Source organism: Balaenoptera musculus, chromosome 19, assembly GCF_009873245.2.
Source record: "Balaenoptera musculus isolate JJ_BM4_2016_0621 chromosome 19, mBalMus1.pri.v3, whole genome shotgun sequence".
Taxonomy (NCBI): domain Eukaryota; kingdom Metazoa; phylum Chordata; class Mammalia; order Artiodactyla; family Balaenopteridae; genus Balaenoptera; species Balaenoptera musculus.
Window position 1 is genome coordinate 46,281,113 of NC_045803.1, and position 25,324 is coordinate 46,306,436.

Genomic DNA, 25,324 nt, shown 5'->3' on the forward strand with positions numbered 1-25,324 from the left:
CCCTGGAGGATGGTGTCGCCTTAGTCCCTGATGCCGAGGTGGAGGGAGTCGGGCGGCGCCACCGGATCCGGGGAGCGAGGGCGCCCGCCGGGCAGTCCAGCCCGCCCTGGCGCCTTTTCCCCAGCCCGCTGCGGCCGCCTTAGGAAATGGAGGCTGGGTATGGAAAGGAGGCGCCCTTTGACCCAACACAGCCGCAGCCTCTCCTGTTCCCTGGGCCAACAGCTACTTACTGAGCAGCGAAATGCCAGTTGCTCTTGTAGGTTCCCAGGATGTAGCTGCGAATGAGACGGCCGTGGGCCCCTCCCTCAGGGAGCTTTCAGTTTAATGGAAAGCCCCCCATTAATCCAGTGCGATCGTTTCACTCCACCTGCTCCGAACCCTGTAGTTGCGGTCTGTTGCTTTTAGGTTGAAGATGAAGTCCTTGACGTGCAGAGGCCATGCGGGACTTGGCCTCTTGCAACTTCTTCACCCTCGTGTTCAGCACACTTCCCTTGGCTGTGCTACAGTCTTCTTGGACTTTGATTTCGAGAACCTGTCTTTGCACATGCTGTTACTTTCGGAAAGATTTTTCTTTCAGCCTAGTTAATTCCTATTCTTAAGCCTCCCCATCTAGGATAAATTCTCCCTGGCACTAATCACGATTGTGGTCTTAAAGCTAACTGAGAATCTTTGATTTCTTAGTCTAAGCACCATGATGGAAGAGATCAAACCTTTCTCTCTCTACTGTTATCTCCTGTGTCCTCACGCTTGGCCTGGAATGAAATAAATATGTGATAAATGTTTGTGGGATGAAGAAAACATACATCAGTGTATTATCTCAAACTGGGAGAGGTGGTATACAAGAAAGGGAATACAGTGCTAGTGGAGTGTGTAACCCAGGGCCCCCGACCTGATCTGTGGAGACAGGCCGTGATCTGAAGGGTGAGCAGGCAGTTACCTAGATGAAGAGAGGTCAGGCTGCCTGGAGAGTTTTGCACACAGAGACTGTCAGTTCCAAAGGTTCTAAGGTTGGAGAAGAGTGGTTCATGCAGAGGAACAGTAGGTACAAAGATCCTGAATTAGCACAGTAGAGAAACTGAAGAAGACCAGTGTGGCTAAACTAATAGAAAGCAGGAGGGTGGCACAAGATGAGGCTAGCAGGAAATTGCAGCATGCAATGAGTTGGCGGAAGATGCTGGCTTTTTGGTAGAATATGACTGATTAACAAGAATGCAAAGTGTCTGTAGGGGATGAATAATTAAAGTAATAACCCAGACCTTTTGGCATGTTGTGTGGCCTCTTCAGGGTCCTTTGCTAATTTGTTTCTGGTTATCACTGGGTGTAGAGTGGGGTGATGATCAAAAAAGATGCCTGCCCCAAGATCCAAGAAAAGGAAACCCTACTCTAAAGATTCTTTTTCTGATTTTCTGGGGGCTACTTTTAACCTATTTTTCCATATTAACCTTAGAATCACTTTATCAAGTTCTAAGAAAAAAAAAAAATCCTGTTGGATTACTATTGGAAGCACTTTGATGTAGTTATTAAAAGCTTGGCCTCTAGAATCTGGCTTACCTGGTTTGGGATCCAAGTTCATCATCCATCCACTAGGTGGATAGAGCTTGGGTTTCCACTGGGTGACTGACCTTGGTAGAGAAAATTATTGTCTTAGACTTGTTTTCTTATTTGGAAAAAAGAAAAGGTTCAAAGGATTATTGTGGAGATTGAATGAGAGAATATGTATTTTTCCTCCAAAAACATATTTCTATTTTTTTTTACCTTTTTATGTTTCTCAGTAAAATTTTATTTTTAAAAATGAAGGTCTGGATTTCCTCTTGTTAGGGTTTGCTTTGAGTTTTCTGGTGTCTTTGCTTGTTTTGCTCTTTGTGTATTCATGTTCCCCTGTACTCATGTCTTAGGACAGGCAGCATTGCATGATGTTGGTGAGTACAGCCTATGGTGCTGAGGGCAAGTTACTTACTTTTCAAATTCTCAGTTTCCTTCAGAATTCAAACTTCATGGCATAGTGTGGATTAAAAGAGGAAATATTCATACACCAGTTACCCAGTGGCATTTAGTAAATGATTGCTACTGTTACTGGCAAGTTTGTTGTTTTAAAGGAGAGCCTTTGTCTGGGTCGGGCTCACTCGTGTTTCTCTTTGCTTCTTCCCTCAGCTCCTGCCCTTCATTGAGAGGAAGCCCAGGTGATGGCTGTCATGCCCCTGAGAGCCTGGCACCAGGTGAGCTGTGATTCCCTCAGGTCAGCCTTGGAGAGATCTGATTTGAAGGAAATGGGGGATGAGAGAGATGATTCCGGCAAAAGTCTAGAGCCAAAGCAGTAGGAAAACCCTTGTTGATTCTCTTCAGTAGGACTGGGTGCCAGGGAAAGCTGATGATGAGGGATTGAACAGCCAGAAGCCCAGCAAGTGATGGCTGGAGAGAGTGTCCTGGGCAGCAGAAGCCTAGGCTCCTGCACTCTGAGGATCTCTGTTGAGCTAGATGGTTCCCAGGTTCACTGGTTCCTCCTACAGAGGGACCTGTGAGAATGAAGGACTCAGGCTGGTGCTGTAGGTATTGATTACACAGTGAGAGTAATCGAGATTAGCGAGGTCACAAGGTTCTTGGGAAGTAGGGGCAGAGCAATGGCAGGAAGAAGACAAGAAAAGGTGGGCTTGTCCCATTTATTAAAGAAGTTGGCTTCAGAATCAGGGAAAATATATTTTCCTTGAGGTCAGTGCTGTTGGCTAATCAAGGCAGGGGGCTATAATAGGAAAAATCTGCACTAGGACAGAACACCTGAAGTGAGGGATCACATAAAGCCTCAGTGGCTTTGTGGCCTTGAGCCAGTCCACTTAACCTCTTTGCACCTTAAACTTCATCTGTGAGGTGAACATTAAGTACCTTACATTTGTGGGACAGGGAAATTGATTTCTTGAGTTGATTTCACTTTTTGAGACTGATGAGTTGCTGGTGTTCCTTAACCATTTCCTTCTTCCTGGGACTTATTTATCCAGTAACTTAGCATCTATGAACTATATCCTAAGTCCCAATCCTGGATTTCTGGTGTCTGGCAGGTCCTTCTGCCTACTATCTCACAAGACATTGTCTTTCTTGTTGCTCCCGTCCTCTTCTGATCTTCTGTAAGTTGTTAGTGAGTTATTGGTATCACCGTGTCGCAATCCTGACCACTCAGTTTTTAGGTTGCTGAGTAATTGTTGACTCTCTTCCCCTTGATACCACTTTCAGAGAGTTACCAAGTCTCATTGCTTCTGCCTACTATCTCTCCCACTTGTCCCATCTTTTATATTGCCCTCATTCAGGGGTTTGTCATTCCTTTTCTCTGGGATTTTGTTTGCAGAGTTTCCCAGCTAGTTTCTCTGTGTACAGTCTTGTGCTTTCCCATCACCAACTGTTACCTGATAGAGCTTGGTTTCCTGAGCTCGGATTTTATCCTGTAGTCCAGGTTCTCAGACTTCAGTGTGCGTCAGAATCACCTGGAGGGCTTATGGAAGCACAAATTGCTTTCGGATGGGGCCTGTGAATTTGCCTTTGCAACAAGTTCCTAGGTGATCCTGCTGCTGCTCTGGGGAACCACACTTGGAGAACCACTGTTGTAGTTAGTGTGACTCATTCAAGGAAGTCATTCAGTTGACTGAGTCAGTTTGTCATTTTAAGTTGTTGATTGTATGGCTGGCTGAGGATGGATTCAGAACAGGACAGGCCTGGAATTGGAGTTAAGTATCCCCAGCCCGTACTACTGTACTGATTGTACCATAGTGAAGAGGAGTCAGATTCCAGAAACATTTAGACAATAAAATTGGCAGGATTTGATTACTGACTATTTATCGGAAATGAGTAGTGACTAGGGCAAGTTAGTCTAGTATGAATTTCAATTTTCTAACTTAGGAGACTGGGATGAAATTCGCAGTTAACTGAGAAACAACACTGTCACTCACTGTGTCAGTTAGTTATGTGAATTGAAAATAAAGTCAGTTTGGCAGGGGGCAGGAAGGGGGGATGCGTTTGGTGTTAGATGGGTCAGATGTGTTAGATCCCCCAGGGAGTCTGAGGCAGTGCTGGGGAGATCTGCAGAATCAGTTGAGGTGTTGGAAGGTGGCAGGATATTCACTGCACATTCAGGTAACCAGGTTTGATACCAAAGTCTGGGGAATGAATAAGAGTTTTATAAACCAGATCCTGAGCTCTCTGGGAAGGTAGAGTTGGGACCATCAGGGAAGGGAAAGGGTGACTATTAAAAAAGCATGAGCCTTAGTTGGCAGAAACAATTACAGATTGTCTTGGAGGTATAAAGAAAAGCAGCTAAAAGAACTACCCAGCAGCAATTTGATTCCAGAAGCATCTTCTCCCAGGAAAACGCATCAGGAAGCAGAATAGACTGCCCCCGGCAGCACTGAGCTTCTCTCTACTGGACATTCTTGAGCACAAGCTGTACAACCCCTTCTCAAGCAACAGAAGAGGGTTGGATGAGACCAGTCATCAGGGCAAAATGTGACTCTGTTCCTGTCATGTGGACTTGAGGTTTAGGGTAGAATGAGCACGTGTGGGGAAAAGATGGATTGACTGGGCACTTGGGGGCAGTGAAGGGGGAACAGGTCAGTCCTGAGATGCCACCTCTGAGTGGTGTCTGGAGAGACTGAAACTATTGTTTCCTTGTAGGTGCAACATAAAAGACAAAGTTTTATAAAATCAAAGAGATTTTGCTCTAGGAATATTAATTAATGGGAGACTTTCCAGGGTTTTCAAAATGTGTTGTGTTTATGACACTAAATTTTGTGTCCAAATGGAAACTCTTCTGGTAGTGAGAGAAGTTCCAGATTTTTGGTTGTAGCAATAGTCATTTAACACTCAGTTCTTTCATGTTTTCCTCATTACTCATCCTTAATAAGACCCCTCCCTCATACTGTCCCCTGTACCCCACACTCTGGCCCTGAGCCAGAGAATTGGCTCTGGGGCAGCAGGAACCTCTTGTTTTAGGAGGTGGTGACCTTTGAGGACGTGGCTGTATACTTCACCCAGACAGAATGGGCTGGCCTTTCTCCTGCACAGAGGGCCCTGTACAGAAGTGTGATGCTGGAGATTTATGGGAAACTTGACGTCTCTGGGTAAGGCCACTTTTCTCCTGGGACTCAGATCTATGCTTTCCCATTTCCTTCCTTTTTTCCTCCTTATCAGCCGGAGGTGTGGTGTGGAAGGGAGGAGTCATCTCTTGTATCCTTCACTGATGGTTCTGGGACTGAGACCAAATGACCCACTTGAGAGCTTGCTGGGTAGGGACAAGTCTCGGGTCAGTTTGGTCTCAATATAGGGAATTGCTGTTGCCTGGTAAGAGTATGGTCTGTCCTCCTCAGGGGCTCTGCACAGTAAGGAATAAGTAGCATCCGTTGCCAGATAAGTTCTCAGCTTGTTGCTGTCTCCCCGTAGTCTAGGGAAGGGTATGACCCCTTCCCTGTGTTTGCATATGTCCTGCAGGATCACTAACTTACGTACTCTTACGTGTTGTTTTAGGAAGAGGTCACAAATGCTCAGTTTCCACTTGAGCAAAAGCCTTGGCTTTCCCAGTCCTGAGCCCTATCCTGTGGATCTGTTTTATTCTCACTGAGACTCCTGAGCTTTTCCTTCTTTCGACACAGCAGAAACACGACTGAAAGGTGCCATTTTCTACCCCTTTTCAGGATACCCAGTTCCCAAACCTGCGTTGGTCTCACTTCTGGAGAGAGGGGATTTGCCTTGGGGCCTGGAGACACGGGATGATCGCCCTGCACAGGGGACCAAAGACATTTGTAAAAGTAAGTAAGGCAGGTTTAGGAACAGCAGCTACAGAGCTTTACAGAGCAGTATATTTTGAAATGGACCATGCTGGGAAGGATTTAAATAAAACAGATGATTTCTCAAAATAGGTAAAATATGAAACCATTTCCACCAATCTTAATTCTTTCTAACATATTTCCAATTAACACATCTCATAATTCTCGAATCTATTGCTCCTTTCTTCTTTTTAATTAAAAAAATGTTTTTTATTGAAGTATAATTGACATAAATTAGTTTCAGGTATACAAATAATGATTTGATATTTGCATACATTGCATTAATGATCACCACAAGAAGTCTAGTTAACAACCGTTCCCTTTCATAATTACAAAATTTTTTTTTCTTCCAATGAGAACTTTTGATTTACTCTCAGCAACCTTCAAATATGCAGTACAGTATTGTTAACTCTAGTCACCATGCTGTACATTACATTCCATGACTTATTTTATAACTGGAAGTTTGTACCTTCACCTATTTCTCTCACTCCCTACCCCTGCCTCTAGCAACCACCAACCTGTTCTCAACTGGGAGCTTGGTTTATTTGTTTTGTGTGTGTGGTTTCTTTTTTTAGATTTTAGATATAAGTGAGATTATACTGTATTTGTTTTTATTTGTCTGACTTATCTCACTTAGCATAATGCTCTCGAGGTCCATCAATGTTGTCACAAATCGCAAGATTTCCTTCTTTTTTTATGGCTGAATTAACATTCTTCTGTGTGTGTGTGTGTGTATGTATCAGTCACATTTTCTTTATCCATTCAGCCATCAGTGGACACTTAAGCTTTCTTCTCAGTATCTTGGCTATTATAAATAATGCTGCAATGCACATAGGGGTGCATATATCTTTTCTAGTTAGTGTTTTCATATTCTTTGGTTAAATACCAAGTGTTTCATTTTCTTTGGAATTCCTGGATCACATGGTAGTTTCTCTTTTTAATTTTTTGAGGAACCACCATACTGTTTTTCCATGGTGGGTGTACCAATTTACATGTCCATCAGCATTGCACAAGGGTTCCCTTTTCTCCACATCCTTACCAACACCTTATTTCTTGTCTTTTTGATAATAGCCATTCTAATCAGTGTGAGGTGATATCTCATTGTGGTTTTGATTTGCATTTCCCTATGATTAGTGATGTTGAGCATCTTTTCACGTGCCTGTTGGCCATCTGTCTATGGAAAAATGTCTGTTCAGATCTTCTTATTTTTTAATTGAATTGTTTGGGATTTTTTGCTATTGAGTTGTATGACTTTCTTTATATATTTTGGATATTAACCCCTATCAGATATATGGTTTGCAAATATTTTCTCCTGTTCATAGGTTGCCTTTTCATTTTGTTGGTTTTCCTTTGCTGTGCAGAAGCTTTTTAGTTAAATGTAGTCCCACTTGTTTATTTTTGCTTTTGTTGCTTTTGCTGTCAGGTTCAAAAATCATCTCCTAGACCTATGTCAGGAGGTTACTGCCTATGTTTTCTTCTAGGAGTTTTATGGTTTCAGGTCTTACTTATGTTCAAGTCTTTAATCCATTTTGAGTTAATTTTTGTGTCCATTGCTCCTTTCTGAGTTTCATCATTGCCTGTCTCAGAGGCCCTCCTTCCTTGGATGGGATAGATTTATTCAGGAGCAGCTTTTGAGCACTTGCCATGTGCCAAGCTTTGTTTTAGAAGCTCTGGAGGATACAAGTTATGGAGACAGATGTTTAGAGCTGCAAAAAATGTGTCAAGTGCTGTTGTTGATATATAGGCAGTGGGCTGTGAAGCATAGCAGGAGGAGAGGTCAGAGTAATTTCAGTTTAGAAGCTCAGGTGATGCTCCTTCAGTGGCAGGGCCATTTGTTTGAGTTCAACAGATAAGAATGGGTTGCAGATGGGAAAAAAAGGAAGGTAGTCTGACTGGAGGAAGGGAATAGAAGATCCACTGCAATTTCTGGCATAATATAATATCTGACAGAGACTAGTATCTGAAATATATAAACAACTTTCCATCTCAACTGTTCTCTGCCTTTGAGTATTTGGCATTTTCATTTTATTAGTCTTGTCTCAATAGCAGGCTGATGTTGGGAGTTTTAGTAATCTCTAAAATCTGTATCCAGTAGTCCCCCCTTATCTGTGGGGCATACATTCTAAGACCCCCAGTGGGTGCCTGAAACTGCAGATAATACCGAACCCTATGTAGTTGTCCCTGGGTATCTGTGGGGGAATTGGCTCCAGGACCCCTGTGGATACCAAAATCTGCAGATGCTCAAGTCTCATACATAAAATGGCATAGTACAGTAGGCCTCCTGTAACTGCGGGTTCTTCATTCATGGATACAGAGGACCGACTGTGTATATACCATGTCTTTTTCTATACATACATACCTATGATAAAGTTTAATTTATAAATTAGGCACAGTAAGAGAATATCTAAATTGCCAGTATCACTCCTTTTGCACTTTGGGGCCATTATGAAGTAAAATAAGGGTTACTTGAACACAAGCACTGCAGTACTGCAATGGTCAATCTGATAACTGAATCAGCTACTTAGTAATGGGCAGGTAGCATATACAGAGGGATGATTTACATCTGATCAGAGTGGGATGGCTCTAGTTTTCATCATTCTACTCAGAACAGTGCACAATTTAAAACTTAAGAATTGTTATTTCTGGAACTTTCCATTTAATATTTTCAGACCATGGTTGACAAGGAAACAGAAACTACAGAAAGGGAAACTGCAGATAAGGGGGGATGACAATAACTTTCAATGTTCTTTTGTTTTCTAGTATAATCCTCAGGTGGCATTTTTGTTCTCTATTTGTTATGTCAGATGCCGGGACCAACATTGACAATGAGTTGACACCAACATGGGGAGTTTCTGAAGAAAGAGACATGATGATGTCACATGGGCCACAGAAGAATGTTCTTAAGAGAAACAGCTTCCTAAAATCATGTGAACTGGAGAAGCACCAGGAAATCCCCACAGTGAAAAATATTAGAGGAAAGGGTCCAAGAATCCACTATGATAGGAAGGCCTTCAGATGTGAGGAATGTGGGAAATGCTTCAGCTATTTTTGTTACTATGTTAGACACCAGAGAATCCACACTGGGGAGAAACCCTTTGAGTGTAATGAGTGTGGAAAAGCCTTTAATGGTAATTCTTCATTAATTCGACATCAAAGAATCCACACTGGAGAGAAACCCTATCAGTGTGAAGAGTGTGGGAGAGCCTTTAATGATAACGCAAATCTGATCAGGCATCAGAGAATCCACAGTGGGGACAGACCCTATCTCTGCAAGGAGTGTGGAAATGGTTTCACCAGTAGTTCTGAGTTTGTTATACACCAGAGAATTCACACTGGGGAGAAACCCTATGAGTGTAATGAGTGTGGAAAAGCTTTTGTTGGTAATTCACCACTGCTGCGACATCAGAAAATCCACACTGGAGAGAAACCTTATGAATGTAATGAGTGTGGCAAAAGCTTCGGACGGCCTTCTTATCTTAGTCAGCATCAGCGTATTCACACAGGGGAAAAGCCTTATTCTTGTAAAATATGTGGGCAAGCCTTCAGTTTTCATACAAAACTAACTCGGCACCAGCGAGTCCACAGTGAGGTGAAACCCTTTGACTGTGTAGATTGTGGAAAGGCCTTTAGTGCTCAGGATCAATTAAAAAGGCATCTAAGAATACATATTCAGAAGACTTCCTATGTGTGTGATGAGTGTGGAATAGTCTTTACTAGCAAAAGAAATCTGCTTCAGCATCGAAGAGTCCATACTAGAGAGAAACCCTGTGAATGTGTCAAGTATGAAAAAACCTTTAGGACTTCTTCCCAGCTAGATCATGTCCACCCTGGAGAGAAGCCAGTGCTGGATGTTGGATGTTTTGGCCTCCCAGAATTTTTTACCCCCTTTTACTGGTAATAGTACACTAAATTTCCTTTTGGATTCCGTCTTCCACGCAGGGGTAGAATTTGTGACACAGGCCCAGCTCAGCTGCAGATTCCTTCCCTCAAGCTATAGCTGTTGGTTCAGATGTCAGTAGATAACCCAAGATAGTCCAGTTAGAATCCCAGACTTGGCAAGAGTTAATAACCTTGTAAATGGTGAGTGTGGCCCTGGCACAACAACCAGACGGCAGACTGTGGCCTGGCAATCCTTTCGCCTTCCAGTTGTTAACAAACTTTTGACATTCCTACTCATTAAGATCTTAATCATTCATACTCGTTAAGCAGCTGGGCCTCCTAATGGGCAGTTTCACAGTGGCTGAATGGTATTGGAGAGCCACATGCACCCATGTGGACTTTGGAAAGCCTGCCAATTATGAATTCCATGGTATTGAATAATCCTCGAACCTACCAGTACTTCACTGAACAAGAATTTTCTATCACCCTTAGCATTTGGTGTCTGCTCTTTGTCATGGAGAGAGGAGACTGGAAAAATGAGCAATGTTTGTTCTTTGGGAGTGGTTGATTAATGTGGCCAGGGGGCAGGCATGAATCCTGGGCTACCACCTCCCAGGAACAAGAGTGAGGTCTGTGTGCCTTCCTAGGGCACATGAGCTATTCTGGGCCAGTCTCTGAGATGCAAGGACCCGATGCCCAAGGCAGGAGCCTTGAGTTTACCATCATCATCAACCTTGCTTTTCAGCAAATGGAAAAACTTCTTGCTGTCGTGAAAGGATAGCAAGAACATTAGATGGGTGGCTGCAGCCCCTGACCCTAAGTGAATCCCTTTCTACCTTGTGCTTCAGATTATGTGCTGTGCAGTGGGTGGTCAGTGATAGGGAATCTGCTGCTTTCACCGAGCCAGCATCTGTCCTCATGTCCAAGTGCAGCACCTCAGCTTTCCTTTGGGAGCTACATCTTACCTGCTTCCAGTCCAAATAGTTTCAGAGGGCTGACCCCACATTCCACCCACCTGGCCGATCCCATTTTCCATCCTCTGATTGCTGTGATCAGTGCAAGGATGAGAATGTTATCCAAGCCATGAGTTTTCAAGGAAGCCTACTGAAGGAGAAACCATTCCCAGTATGGACTTTGAGCTTGTGTCATCTTGGAGTTGCTGGATGCAATGAGAGAAACTGTGCCTGTGAATGGGACCACAAGGCACTCAGCAGGCTGATGGTCGGAGAGGGACCAGGTCACACTACAAGCATGTGAACCCTTGAACCTGACACCTCTGAACCCGGTCTTCAACTTGTCTCTTGTAAGGATTAATTTCTATCATTTAAAATATTTATTTTACTTGAGTAAGCGTGTCTAGTCCCTTACAATCAAATAAGTCCTGACACATCAGGATCATTTTTTAAATTTTATTTATTTACTTTTGGCTGCGTTGGGTCTTCATTGTTACACGCGGGCTTTCTTTAGTTGCGGTGAGGGCTAATCTTCGTTGCAGTGCATGAACTTATTGCAATGGCTTCTCTTGTTGCGGAGCACAGGCTCTAGGCATGCGGGCTTCAGTAGTTGTGGCACTCGGGCTTCAGTAGTTGTGGCTTGCAGACTCTAGAGCGCAGGCTCAGTAGTTGTGGCACATGGGCTTAGTTGCTCCACAGCATGTGGGATCTTCCCGGACCAGGGCTCTAACCCGTGTCTCCTGCACTGGCAGGCAGATTCATAACCACTGCGCCACCAGGGAAGCCCACATCAGGATCATCGTGAGACTCCCTCTGGCATGGTGTCCTCATTGGGCGGGGCATGTCTGGGGAAGATGAAGACACTGGGTGGGGTCAGATTTAAGGGGAGCTGCCAAACAACTCTGTCCCTGTTTTCTCTGTGTCCCAGGAGAGGGAAATCTCAGAACACGGAGAGGAGAACTAGCAGGGAGAAAGAGTCAGAGGATGGTTAATTGGTCTGCTTGTATTTTCCATATTACATGGGGTGTTTTTCACCTGTTGAAATCATCCAGAACATCTGCCAGAAAATCCTGACAGTCTATATACTTATTGGACTCCTACACTAAAATAATTCATGAAAATCTATCAACTTATTTTACCTCTAACAACTGGCGATTCTTTAAGGACAAATATATTCAGACTTCCAACAGAGTCAGTTGCCTTTATTGCCAGGCAACTTTTATCAACCTCACTGCTTTTTTGTTTTTAAAAGCCCCTCTTTCTCTTCCCCAGAAATTCTTTTGTTAAAGCAGGAAGGTAGCTAGATGTGAGCAGAGAAAGGGGGGCATGGGCCAGATGGCAGGAAACCATGCGTCTTGTAAAAGGCGGGGGTGGGGTGGGATTCTTGGAACCTCCGAACTGGCAGGAAACCATACATTTTGGGATAAGTGTCCTGGAGGCAAAGAAAGGTGGAAAAGGCGGGAATCTGGTGTCCGAATGTAACCTTTTGCTCATTATGCTCTCATTACAATAAAATTAGCCTTGCAGATAAGAAGTACCCATCATGCACAGAAGCCATGACACTTCTGATCAAGTCTAAATAAGGACAAAAATTCCTCCTCCCCCGGGGAAGGTGGCACTGGGGTGAAAATCAGGGAATATGACCCCCAAATCCCTCCCTCCCCAATGAATATTAAACCCCATGTAACCGGCTTGCCGAAAAAACTCAGGGCAGCTACTCACCTGAGCCTGCCCACTCTCCCCAAGAGCGTACTATAGCTGAAATAAATCCTCACTTTACTTTCTTGACCTCCCTGTCTCATCTCTGAATTCTGCTTGGGACGAGGCAAGAACCTTTCACCAGGAACACTTTCAGGGTTACCTGAATCTGTGTCTCCCAAACAGCAATTCTTAAGACCCCAAATAAATTCTTTTCCTGTTTGTTGTCTCCTGCATTATGTTATTTTTTTTTGGTTGACACACTTAGCAATATATATATGTAGAGTCATATTTGTCTTTGCTTGGGCTTGTGGTTCGTTTCTTTCTATTGCTAAATTGTATTCCATTGCATATATAGGAGAGGAAAAATTTTTCCTCTACCCTTCTTTGTTCTTGGTTCAGATCCTACCCTGTAATGACCTCATAAAAAGCAACTTCTGATGGGTTTATATTGTTTCATGTTCGCAGTTTTTAAAAAATCAGCCTAAAATAATTCTGTCAAACAGGCATATTTGGGGGTCCATATGCTCTTACCCTTGATATGTAGGTGCCCCAATAATCTTATGCATTCATCTACAGAAGAACATCCTAATATCTTTAAGCTTTTAGCCATTATGAATAGAACTTGTGTATAATTTTATGGTAGTTTTTGTTTGAACACAGTTTTTCAAAGCAATTGTCTAAATACTAGAGGTCTGATTTTTCTATGCTATGCTAAGACTTTTTTAGTTTTGGAAAAGACTGCCAAACTGTCTTCCAGAGTGATTGTACCTGTACTCCACCAGCAGAGAAGGAAAGTTCCTGTTGTTCTTCCCCCAGTTGATATTGTCATTTTTTGGAGTTAGCAGTTCTAATAGGTGTGCAGTGCTAGCTCATTGTTGTTTTAATTTGTATTTCCCTAATGGTATATGATGTTGAGTATATTCTTGTATGCCTCTTTACACTCTGTATATCTTCTTTGGCCAGGAGTCTGTTCCAATCTTTGCCCATTTTTAAAAAAAATTTATTTATTTATTTTTGGCTGTGTTGGGTCTTCGTTTCTGTGCAAGGGCTTTCTCTAGTTGCGGCGAGCGGGGGCCACTCTTCATCGCGGTGCGCGGGCCTCTCACTATCGCGGCCTCTCTTGTTGTGGAGCACAGGCTCCAGACGCACAGGCTCAGTAGTTGTGGCTCATGGGCCTAGTTGCTCCACGGCATGTGGGATCTTCCCGGACCAGGGCTCGAACCCGTGTACCCTGCATTGGCAGGCAGATTCTCAACCACTGCGCCACCAGGGAAGCCCCTCTTTGCCCATTTTTAATGAGGTTTTTTGTTCTAGGGTTCTTGGGAAAATTTGATTATAAATCCTTTATTAGCTATGTGCTTGGCAAATATTTTTCTCTCAATTTGTGTTTTTTCTAATTTTATAAAATCTACATTATTAACTTATTTTTGTTGTTGATAGGCTTTTGGTGGTGTGTGTTAAGTCATCTCCACACACAAGGTCATGTAGATTTTTTTTCCGTTTTCTTCTAGAATTTTTATAGTTTTGTAATTTAAGTTTGTGGACAGTTTTGGGTGAGTTTGGGTATAAGTTGTAAAGTTTGTGTCTATATTCATTTCATTCCATGTGTTTTCTAATTAATTACTTGGAGGGTAGTGTCCAGTTTTCCCAATACCATTTTTTTTTTTTTTTTAAAGTAATTAATTAATTAATTTATTTATTTATTTTTGGCTGGGTTGGATCTTTGTTGCTGCCCGAGGGCTTTCTCTAGTTGTGGCGAGCGGGGGCTACTCTTCGTTGCGGTGCGCGGGCTTCTCACTGCAGTGGCTTCTCTTGTTGCAGAGCACGGGCCCTAGGCGTGCGGGCTTCAGTAGTTGTGGCTCGTGGGCTCAGTAGTTGTGGCTCGCAGGCTCTAGAGTGCAGGCTCAGTAGTTGTGGCGCACGGGCTTAGTTGCTCCGCGGCATGTGGGATCTTCCCGGACCAGGGCTTGAACCCGTGTCCCCTGCATTGGCAGGCGGATTCTTAACCACTGCGCCACCAGGGAAGCCCCCAATACCATTTTTTCAGGGGACTTTCCCTGTTGTATGTTCTTGCCCCTATTGTCATGAATTAACTAACCACACGCATGTGGGTTTATTGCTGGGCTCTCTATTCTGTTCCTTTATTCCATGTGTCTGTGTTTGTGACAGTTCCACACTGTTTTGGTTACCTTAGTTCTGTGATACAGTTTGAAGTCAGAGGGGGAGATGCCTCCAACTGTTTTCTTTTTTCTCAGAATCCCTTTGGCCATTCAGCGTCCTTTGTGGTGCCATACAAATATTATTATTTCTAGTTTTATGAAAAACACCATTGGAAATTTAATCAAGATTGCATTGAATCTGTAGATGGCTTTGGGTAGAATGGACATTTTAGTAATAGTAATTCTTCCAATCCATGAGCACAGAATATTTTTCTATTTATTTGTGTCTTCTTCCAGTTTTTTTTTTTTTTTTAAACATCTTTATTGAAGTATAATTGCCTTACAATAGTGTGTTAGCTTCTGCTTTATAACAAAGTGAATCAGTTATACATATACAATATGTTCCCATTTCTCTTCCCTCTTGCATCTCCTTCCCTCCCACCCTCCCCATCCCACCCCTCTAGGTGGTAACAAAGCACCGAGCTGATCTCCCTGTGCTATGCGGCTGCTTCCCACTAGCTATCTATTTTACATTTGGTAGTGTATATATGTCCATGACACTCTCTTACCCTGTCACATCTCACCCCACCCCCTCCCCATATCCTCAAGTCCATTCTCTAGTAGGTCTGTGTCTTTATTCCCGTCTTCTTCTTCCAGTTTTTAAGTCAGTGCTTTATAGTTTTCTGAGTACAGGTCTCTCATGTCCTTGCTTAATTTATTCCTAGGTATTTTGTTCTTTCTGATGAAATTATAAATGGGATTTTCTTACTGTTTCTTTCTAGTGGTTCATTATTAATGCATAGAAACTTAACTGATTTTTGTACATTGATTTTATAGTCTGCAACTTCACTAAATTTTATTCCAACAGTTTTTTTTTGTGGAGTGACGTGGAAAACTGTAATTCTAAAATCCCACTGTTTCTGCTGTATCCCAGGTCATCCATAACACCCAAGACATGGTGGCTCCTAATGTAATCTTACGGTGTCTCTTAATAACATGTGGACTCCTACAAGGCCAATTAACATCACAACTTTCATTGAACTGGATCTGGGTAAGTCCTGGCATTTATAATGAAGTTCAATGTGTTCTGTTTTTTCGGCATGGTATTGACATGGTTGTTTTGAAAAGTAATTTACTTTCTAGTAATTTCACACATACAGAAAATTTTCCACAAAGGTAAAAAGTATTCACATTTGCCACTTCACACAAAATACTCCAGTGTGTTTTACCCAAAACAGGGATACTCTCCCTGAGAACCAGCACATAACCCCCAAATCAAGAAATTATATGGTACCCACATTATAATTTAATCCACAAGCCCACTTTAACTTTCACCAGCTGTCCAAATGTTTGAAAGTATCTTTTTCCATTCTGATCCAGTTTTCTTTTTTTTGGAATGATTACTTAGATTTTCCCTTATTCTTATAACCTTAATGGATTTAAGGCACACAAGACAAGTATGTGATCAGGGTGACCTTTTCTGTATGGATGTTTTCAGTGTTCAGCCATGTTGTAACACTTATCAGTACTTAATTCATTTTTCCCCACTGTTATTAAAAATACATGACATGACATTTACCATTTAAACATTTTAAGTGTACAGTTCTGTGGCATTAGCTGCCTTCATACCGTTGTACAAATATCCTCACCATCCATGTCCAGAACTTTAAAAATTTTTCTCAAGTGAAACTCTGTATCCATTCACTCACAGCCCTCAGCCCCTGGAAACCACATTCTTTTTGTCTCTGAATTTGACTTCTCTGGACTGACTTATTTCACTCAGCATGGTGACTTCAAGGTTCATCCACGTTGTGGCATGTATGAGAATTACTTTAGTTTTAAAGGCTGAATCATGTCCCATTGTGTTTATTCGTTCATACCATATTTTGTTAACTCATTCATCTGTTGATGGGTACTTGGGTTTCTGCCACCTTTTGGCTATTATGAATAATGCTGCTATGAATATGGTTGTACAAATATCTGTTTCAGTCTCTGCTTTCAAATATTTTGAGTATATACATTGAAGTAGAATTGACAGATCATATATTAATTGTCTGTTTAAGTTTTTGAGGAACTACCATATTGTTTTCCACAGTGGCACCACCATTTTACTTTATTCCTTTATATGGTATAGGTTAGTTTATGGATTTACCCATTTTATTTATCCATTCACCCTTTGAAGGACATTTTACTTGTTTCTGCCTTTTGGCTATTGTGAACTGCACTGCTATGAATATTTGTGTACAAGTTTTTGTTTGCACACCTGTTTTTATTTTTTATTGAAGTATAGTTGATTTACAATGTGTTAATTTCTGCTATACAGCAGTGATTCAGTTTTACATATATATATATATTTTTTTTTAAATATTCTTTTCCATTATGGTTTATCATAGGATACTGAATATAGTTCTCTGTGCTATACAGTAGGACCTTGTTGTTTATCCATTCCATATATAATAGCTTACATCTGCTCACCCCAACCTCCCAATCCATCCTTCCTCTACCCCCCTCCCCCTTGGCAACCACAAGTCTGTTCTCCATGTCTGTGAGTCTGTTTCATAGATAGGTTCATTTGTGTCATATTTTAGATTCCACATATAAGTGATATCATATGGTATTTGTCTTTCTGACTTACTTCACTTAGTATGATAATCTCTAGTTGCATCCATGTTGCTGTAAATGGCATTATTTCATTCTTTTTTATGGCTGAGTAGTATTCCATCGTATATATGTATCCCATCTTCTTTATCCATTCATCTGTCGATGGACATTAAGGTTGTTTCCATGTCTTGGCTGTTGTGAATAGTGCTGCTGTGAACATAGGGGTGCATGTATCTTTTTGGATTAGAGTTTTGTGTGGATATATGCCCAGGAATGGGCTTGCTGGATCATATGGTAGTTCTATTTTTAGTTTTCTGAGGAACCTCCATACTGTTCTCCATAGTGGCTGCACCAACTTACATTCCCACCAACAGTGTAGGAGGGTTCCCTTTTCTCCACATCCTCTCCAACATTTTGAATACCTGTTTTCAACTTTTTGGGGTCTATAGGAGTGGAGTTGTTGTACCATATGATAATTGTATTTTTATCTTTTATTGGAAATGCCAAACTATTGTACACATAAGCTGCACCATTTTCCATTTCCACAAGTAATGTTGGGTTTCACTTTCTCTACAGTGTTAACATTTGTTAATTTCTGTTTTTTGATTATAACCATTTTAGTATGTGTGAAGGAGTACTGAATTATGGTATTACTTTGCATTTCCATCACAACAACTGATGTTTTACACCTTTTCACGTGCTTGTTGATTATTTGCTTTTCTTGTCTGGAGACAGGTCTATTCAAGTCATTTTCCATTTTAAACTTTGTGTTGTCTTTTTGTTGATGTTTTGTAAACGTTCTTGATATATTCTGAAGAACAGATTCTTGTCTGTTATAATACAATGTACAAATATTTTCTTCCTTTCTGCCGGCTGTGTTTTCACTTTCTGGATATCATCTTTTGATGCACAAAAGTTTTTAAAATTGAGGAAATATAATCTATCCATTATTGCATGGTTATTGTAACCTTCTGCCTTTGCTTATCTGTAACTTCCGATTCCAAATGTAAGATGCCCACCTACCACCTCTGTCCTACATTGAATTCATTGCTTGCTCCCTTCCAGATTACAGGTATAGTAGTTTTACTATTGTTAGCTATTACCACCATGGGAAAGAACTTACAGAGTCCAGTATTTATGTATGGTACATTTTGCCTTTACTCTACAGAGTCCATTTATTTCCATAGTTACTTAAGTCAGCACCTTTTGCCCTACCAACAGTGAGTTTTTTTCGTACATTTCTAAATCAGTTAGATTCTTTGTCACATTCTGTATTCCATCCTGTGACACTCCCATATCCTAAATAAATTGGATTATGATTTACTTGTTGGGTTGTAAAAACCCATGGGTTTAGATTAATGCATAGTGGCAAGTATCCATCACCAAAGTACCATATAGAACATTTCAACCCCCACCCCATAACTTGTTTACCATCTTTTTTTTTTTTAATAAATTTATTTATTTTATTTTTGGGTCTTCATTGCTGTGGACAGGCTTTCTTTAGTTGCAGTGAGTGGGGGCTACTCTTCATTGCAGTGCACGGGTTTCTCATTGCGGTGGCTTCTCGTTGTGGAGCACGGGCTCTAGGCACACGGGCTTCAGTAGTTGTGGCTCATGGGCTCAGTAGTTGTGGCTTGCAAGCTCTAGAGTGCAGGCTCAGTAGTTGTGGCACACAGGCTTAGTTGCTCTGTGGCATGTGGGATTTTCCTGGACCAGGGCTCGAACCCGTGACCTCTGCATTGGCAGGCAGATTCTTAACCACTGCGCCACCAGTGGGAAGCCCTACCATCTTTGTTTTGCCTATTCCTGAATGTCATATAAGTGGGGTCATACAGTGTGTACCTCCTCAGACTGGATTCTTTCACTTAGCAATACTGTATACATGTAAGATTAATCCATGTTTTTTGCAAGGGTTGATGGTTTATTCCTTTCTGTGTCTGAATAGTATTCCATTGCATGTGTATGAGAGGAAAAATGATTTTCCCTCTACCCTCCTAGGTTCTTGGTTGAGAAGTGCCCCCCATAATAAAAGATTACCATCAGAAAAACAAAGAGAAGTTTAATAACATTTGTACTTCCTATATGCATGGGAGATGCCCAGGAAAAGTTAGTCCCTGAAATGGCCTAAGTCATCACCTTAAATACCATCTTCACCTAAAAAACAAAAGAAGGGCTTCCCTGGTGGTGCAGTGGTTAAGAATCCGCCTGCCAATGCAGGGGACATGGGTTTGAGCCCTGGTCCGGGAAAATCCCACATGCCGCAGAACAACTAAGCCCATGAGCCACAACTACTGAGCCCACGTGCCACAACTACTGAAGTCTGTGAGCCTAGAGCCCATGCTCTGCAACAAGAGAAGCCACCACAATGAGAAGCCCGTGCACCACGATGAAGAGTAGCCCCTGCTGGCTGCAACTAGAGAAAGCCCGTGCGCAGCAATGAAGACCCAATGCAGCCAAAAATAAATTAATAAAAATAAATTAAAATTAAAAAAAAAAAAAGGATATGTTTGATACGCAGATTTAAGTCTCGGCCTTCTCCACTGATAAGTGTTTCATGAGATTTACTCATCTGTCTATTCCTGTCTATTCCTGGTACAGAGAGGGAGACAACTTTTTAAATGGAGATTTCCCTTATAAATGTAAATTTCCTTCACAAAAGTGTAATCTTGACTTGGTTTTCAGAAATCGTCTTTTTTAAACACAATCAATCAAGCCGAAATAATCCTTACACCAAACAGGCATATTTTGGGGTGGCATATTCTGTTCCCCTAACATGGATGTACCCGAGTTTTCTTATGTGTTCATCTGTTGAAGGGCATACTGATTTCTTTAAGTTTTTAGCCATTCTGAATAGAGATGCTATGCTTAATTGCATCCTTTTTGTTTGGACCTAGTTCTGCAGAGCAGTTGTCTAAATACTGGAGGCAGGATGTTGGCTCTTTAGGTGAGATTTGTTTAGCTTTGCAAAAATCTTCCAAAATGTCTTGCAGAGTAGCTGTATATTCATTTTACTGGCAGTGAAGGATAGTTCCCATTGTTCCTCACACTCCATCAATTGGTAGTCTTTTTTTTTTTTTCTTTTTGGAGTTCAGCAGTTTTAATAGTTGTGTAGTGCTATCTCATTGTTTTAATTTGTAATTCTCTAATGATATATGATGTTGAGTATATTTTTGTATGCTTACCTACAATCTACTTTGGCCAGGTCTCCATTCAGATTTTACCCATTTCTAATGGGGTTGTTTGTTCTATAGTTCTTTTTTTTTTTTTTTTAATTTTTATTTATTATTTATTTATTATTTTTATTTTTTGGCTGTGTTGGGTCTTCGTTTCTGTGTGAGGGCTTTCTCCAGTTGCGGCGAGTGGGGGCCAGTCTTCATCGCGGTGCGCTGGCCTCTCACTATCGCGGCCTCTCTTGTTGCGGAGCAGAGGCTCCAGACACTCAGGCTCAGTAGTTGTGGCTCACGGGCCCAGCTGCTCCGCGGCATGTGGGATCCTCCCGGACCAGGGCTCGAACCCGTGTCCCCTGCATTGGCAGGCAGACTCTCAACCACTGCGCCACCAGGGAAGCCCTGTTCTATAGTTCTTGATATAATTTGAGTACAAATCCTTTATCAGGTAAGTGTTTTGCAAATCTTTTTCTTTCCGTTTGTGGCTCATCATGGGATTTTGGGCTCCATTTGAGTCTGAATTTTCAAATTTAGTGGATTCATCAGACCTGCCAGTTGAGAGCAGGGCCTCCAGTGGAAGGTAAGTGGCTGAGGCTTGCACTTCCCAACTGGCCAGCAGGTGGAGCCAAGTCCACCTCTCTGACTTTCGAGGCTCGTGCATGTTCAGCTGGAGGACTTGATTCCATGCAGCTGACAGGGGCTTGGTCTTCTCAGGATTCTCCAGGGCTTTGGCTTCCGGACAATGACTGGCTGAGTCAACACAGACAGAAGGTTGGTCTCCTCCGGACACACTAGTCCGTGCAGACAGGAGCCAGTGTCTTCAGGACCTGCTGGGAGGCACCGCCGCGGGAGTAAAAGGTAAAGAAAAAGTGGGGAGAAGCTTCCTGTATGTGGCTGACTGCTGAAAGGGGGTCTATTTTCAGAGAAGCCAGCAGACAATGGGCTTGATGTGGAAAACTGTGGATTTCAGGTCATTTTGTGTGTAGTGTAGACAGTTTCCAGTGTTTTTCTTTGGTGTATGGTATCTAGTTTCTTTGGCATCAGTTTATTGAGGGGACTTTACCCCAGTGTATGTCCTTGGTAGCTTTGTCATAAATTAACTGACCACATACAGGTGGGTGTATTTCTGGGTTCTCTGTTCTGTTCCTCTGGTGCGTGTGCCTGTTTTTACACCAATTCCACAGTTTTGGTTCCTGTAGCTTCATAGTGTAGTTAGAAGTCAGGGAGCGAGTTGACTCCAGCTGTGCTCTCTTCCTTAGGATTGCTTTGGCTATTTGGGGTCCTTTTTCGTTCCACACAGGATAGATAGGATTGTTTGTTCTGTTTCTGTGAAAAATGCCACTTAATTATGTTAGAGATTGAATTGAATGTGTACACTGCTTTGGAGGGATGAACGTTTTAAGAATATTCTACCAGTGCCTGATCACAGAATATTTTTATTTGTGTCTTCTTCAGTTTCTTTATTAGTGTCTTACAGTTTTCATTGTGCATGTCTTTCACATCATTGGTTAAATCTATACCTAGGTATTTTGTTCTTTTTGATGCAGCTGTAAATGGGGTTGTTTTCTTAATTTTTCTGATACTTCTTTATTAGTGTATAGAAACTCAACTGATTTTTGTGTATTGCTCTTGTATCATGCAACTTTACTAAATTCATGTATTACTTGTAACTTTTGGCAGTTTCATGTGGAAAATTGTAATTCAAAAATCCCTTTGTTTCTACCACATCCCAGGTCATCCACAACCCCCAAGACATAGTGACTACTAGTAATATAATCTTCCCACAGTACCTCTTAATAATATATGATTCCTACAAGAGCAATTAGCTTAACCATTTTGGGTGAACTGAATCTGGGTAGGGCTTGGCCTCATCATGAAGTTTGACGTCTTATCTATTCTTCTGGTATGGTGTTGACATGTTTTGAAAAGTTATTTACTTTCTACTAACTTCAAACATACAGAAAACTTGCAGTAGCAGTACAATGTACTCTTTATTTGTAAGTTCAGATTCCCCAGTCATCACTGTTTTACCACATATGCCAATTTAAATGACTGCTTCCATTGTGTTTCACCCCAAAAAGGGACACTCTCCCAGGGAACACCCCTGTAACCCCCATATGAGAAATCATTACGGTTTTTACCTTCTAATCCAATCCACTGGCCCACTTCCATCACCTGCCCCAAAGCATGAAAATGTCTTTTTCCATTCTGACCCAGTTTTCTTTTTCTGGAAGCAATCTTGAGACTTCCCCTCATTTTCACAGCCTTGATGGATTTAAAGCACACAAGATGAGTATGATCTGGGTGGCTTTTTCTGCATGGCTTCTTTCTCTTAGGATGTTTTCAATATTCATACATGTTGTAACTTGTATCAGTACTTCATTCACATTTTCCATTGTGATTAAATGTCAAACATAACATTTACCACTTAAACCATTTAAAGTATATAGTTCTGTGACATTCACGTTTATATTATTGTACAAATATCCTTACCATCCATCTCCTGTACTTCTTTTTTTCCAAGTGAAACTGCATCCATTAAACACTAACTAACTCCCTTCAACCCTTGTCAACCACATTCTATTTTCTGTCTCTGAATTTCACTTCTCTGGATACCTCATAGAAGTGGGATCATATAATATTCGTCCTTTTGTGACAGGCTTATTTCACTTAGCATGACTTTAAGGCTCATACATGTTGTAGCATGTGTCTGAATTTCCTTAGTTTTTAAGGCTGCATAATGTACCTTTGTGTATATATCACATTTTGCTTATCAATTCATCTATCCATGGACACTTGGGTTGCTTGCACCTTTTGGCCAGTGTAATGCTCCTGTGAATATGGGTGTACAAATATCTGTTTAACTCCCTCCTTTCAAACCTTTTGGGTATATACCCTGAAGTGGAAGTGATGAATCATACTTTGTTTTTGACGAACTGCCATACTGTTTTTCCACAGCAGATGGCACCATTTTGCTATATTTCTGTGTATGGCAGAATAATATGGAACTTTATAGATCTACCCTCTTTTGCTTATCCATTCATCCACTGATGGATATTTGAATTGTTTCTACCATTGGGCCAATGTCAGCAATGCTGCTATGAATATTCATGTACAAGTTTTTGTTTTAACTCCTGTTTTCATTTCTTTGTGTCATATATCTAGGCATTGAGTTCTTGAACCAGACTCTAATTGTATTTTACCTTTTTTGAGGAAATGCCAAACTATACATTTCCACAAGCAATGTGTAAGGGGGTTCCAATTTCTCTACATTGTTGCCAGCATTTTTGTTTGTTCTTGATTATAACCATTTATTACATGTGAATGGATGTCACTTTGTGGTTTTAATTTGCATGTCCATCATAACATTAAAGAAATGTACCTAAGAGGGTTTTATTAGACTCTCAAACCTCAGGATACTGCTTAGTAGACATAACTGTTGTATAACCAAAAACTATTCACATTCTCTTTAAACAAATTTTAAAAACCATTAAGCACAAAAACGATCCACCAAAATTCATTACAATATCACAATCACTCAATTAACCCAGTTAACCCAAGCCCACCATAAATTTGTGAAGGTTTTGAAGAAAGACCTACAAAACTACCAAAATAGTACTTAAAACAAATACAGTGTGTCATCATTATTCTTAAATGCAGTGTAATCATGGCCAATGACTTGAAAAATCATCATTGTATTTCAGCTATAGGAACACTAATGACCAACATTTAAAAATCCCACCCATTAATCAGAATTGTTAATAATGCATATAATGATCTACCAGCCCCATCAAATAGCTCATCATGATGAAAATTTCGTCCCTGCTTTATATTTAATTTTACAAATCTTGACAGGGTTCTTTTTTTTTTTTTTTTTTTGGCTGCGTTGGGTCTTCGTTGCTGTGCATGGGCTTTCTCTAGTTGTGGTGAGTGGGGGCTACTCTTTGTTGCGGTGCGCAGGCTTCTCATTGCAGTGGCTTCTTTTGTTGCAGAGCATGGGCTCTAGGGCACGTGGGCTTCAATAGTTGTGGCACATGGGCTCAGTAGTTGTGGCTCGCAGGCTCAGTAGTTGTGGCACACAGACTTAGTTGCTCCGCATGTAGGATCTTCCCAGACCAGGGCTTGAACCCGTGTCTCCTGCATTGGCAGGCGGATTCTTAACCACTGAGCCACCAGGGAAGCCCGACAGGGTTATTCTTAACAATACATTATATACATCAGATACAGTAACTGCCTTCTCATCTATAACTCATATCTACCAAAACATAAACTATGGATGAATTATCTGATATGTATATGCAAATGGACCTTTCCTATTCTTATTCTTTGTTTGCTTATTTATCCATGTAGGGAGAGGCCTGTATTATGGATCTTACACCTTCCTAGAAATATGAAACAACGGAATCATCCTACTATTTAAGGTAATAGTCCAGCATCCTTTTGAAGAACATCAGTCATTACAAGTCTCCTTTCAGTAATTCCTTACATTGGCATTAACCTAGTCAAATGACTCTTAGGAGGATTCTCGGTTGATAAAGCCACCCTTCCCCTATTCTTCGCGTTCCACTTTATCCTCCCATTCATTATTGCAGCTTTAGCAGTTCTTCACATATTATTCCTTCATGAAACAGGCTCTAATAATCCAACAGGGATCTCATCCTATATGGACAAAATCCCATTTTATCCATACTACACAATTAAGGATATCTTGGGTGCCTTGTTCCTATTTGTAATCTTCCTAATACTAGTACTAGTCTCACCTGACCTTCTAGGTAGAGACAGTTACACTCCACCTAACCTCCTCAGCACTCTCCCTCACATCAAACGAGAATGATACTTATTTTCATATGCAATTCTGTGATCTATTCACAACAAATAGGAAGTGTACTAGCATTAAGCATCTCATTCCTAATTTGATTGATTGTCCCAGTACTTCATACAGTGAAACAATGAAGTATAACATGACCTCTTAGCCAATGTTTATTCTGAGTACTTGTAGGGGACCTATTAACAGTAACATGAATTGGAAGACAAACCATTGATCACCCATTTATTATCATCGG

The 25,324-nt window shown here is 41.3% G+C and overlaps 1 protein-coding gene across 1 annotated transcript; it reads left to right on the forward strand.

Annotated features, from left to right (window-relative positions):
- ZNF19 (zinc finger protein 19) lies at nucleotides 1-24,682 on the forward strand. The gene is given in 10 exon segments (XM_036835113.1): nucleotides 1-157; nucleotides 2,152-2,216; nucleotides 4,972-5,079; nucleotides 5,081-5,099; nucleotides 5,670-5,783; nucleotides 8,606-10,983; nucleotides 15,428-15,544; nucleotides 20,976-21,119; nucleotides 22,496-24,187; nucleotides 24,612-24,682. Coding segments are annotated over 5 exon segments (1,368 nt in total). The 5' UTR covers nucleotides 1-157; nucleotides 2,152-2,183; the 3' UTR covers nucleotides 9,700-10,983; nucleotides 15,428-15,544; nucleotides 20,976-21,119; nucleotides 22,496-24,187; nucleotides 24,612-24,682.
- The last annotated feature ends 642 nt before the right edge of the window (nucleotides 24,683-25,324 follow it).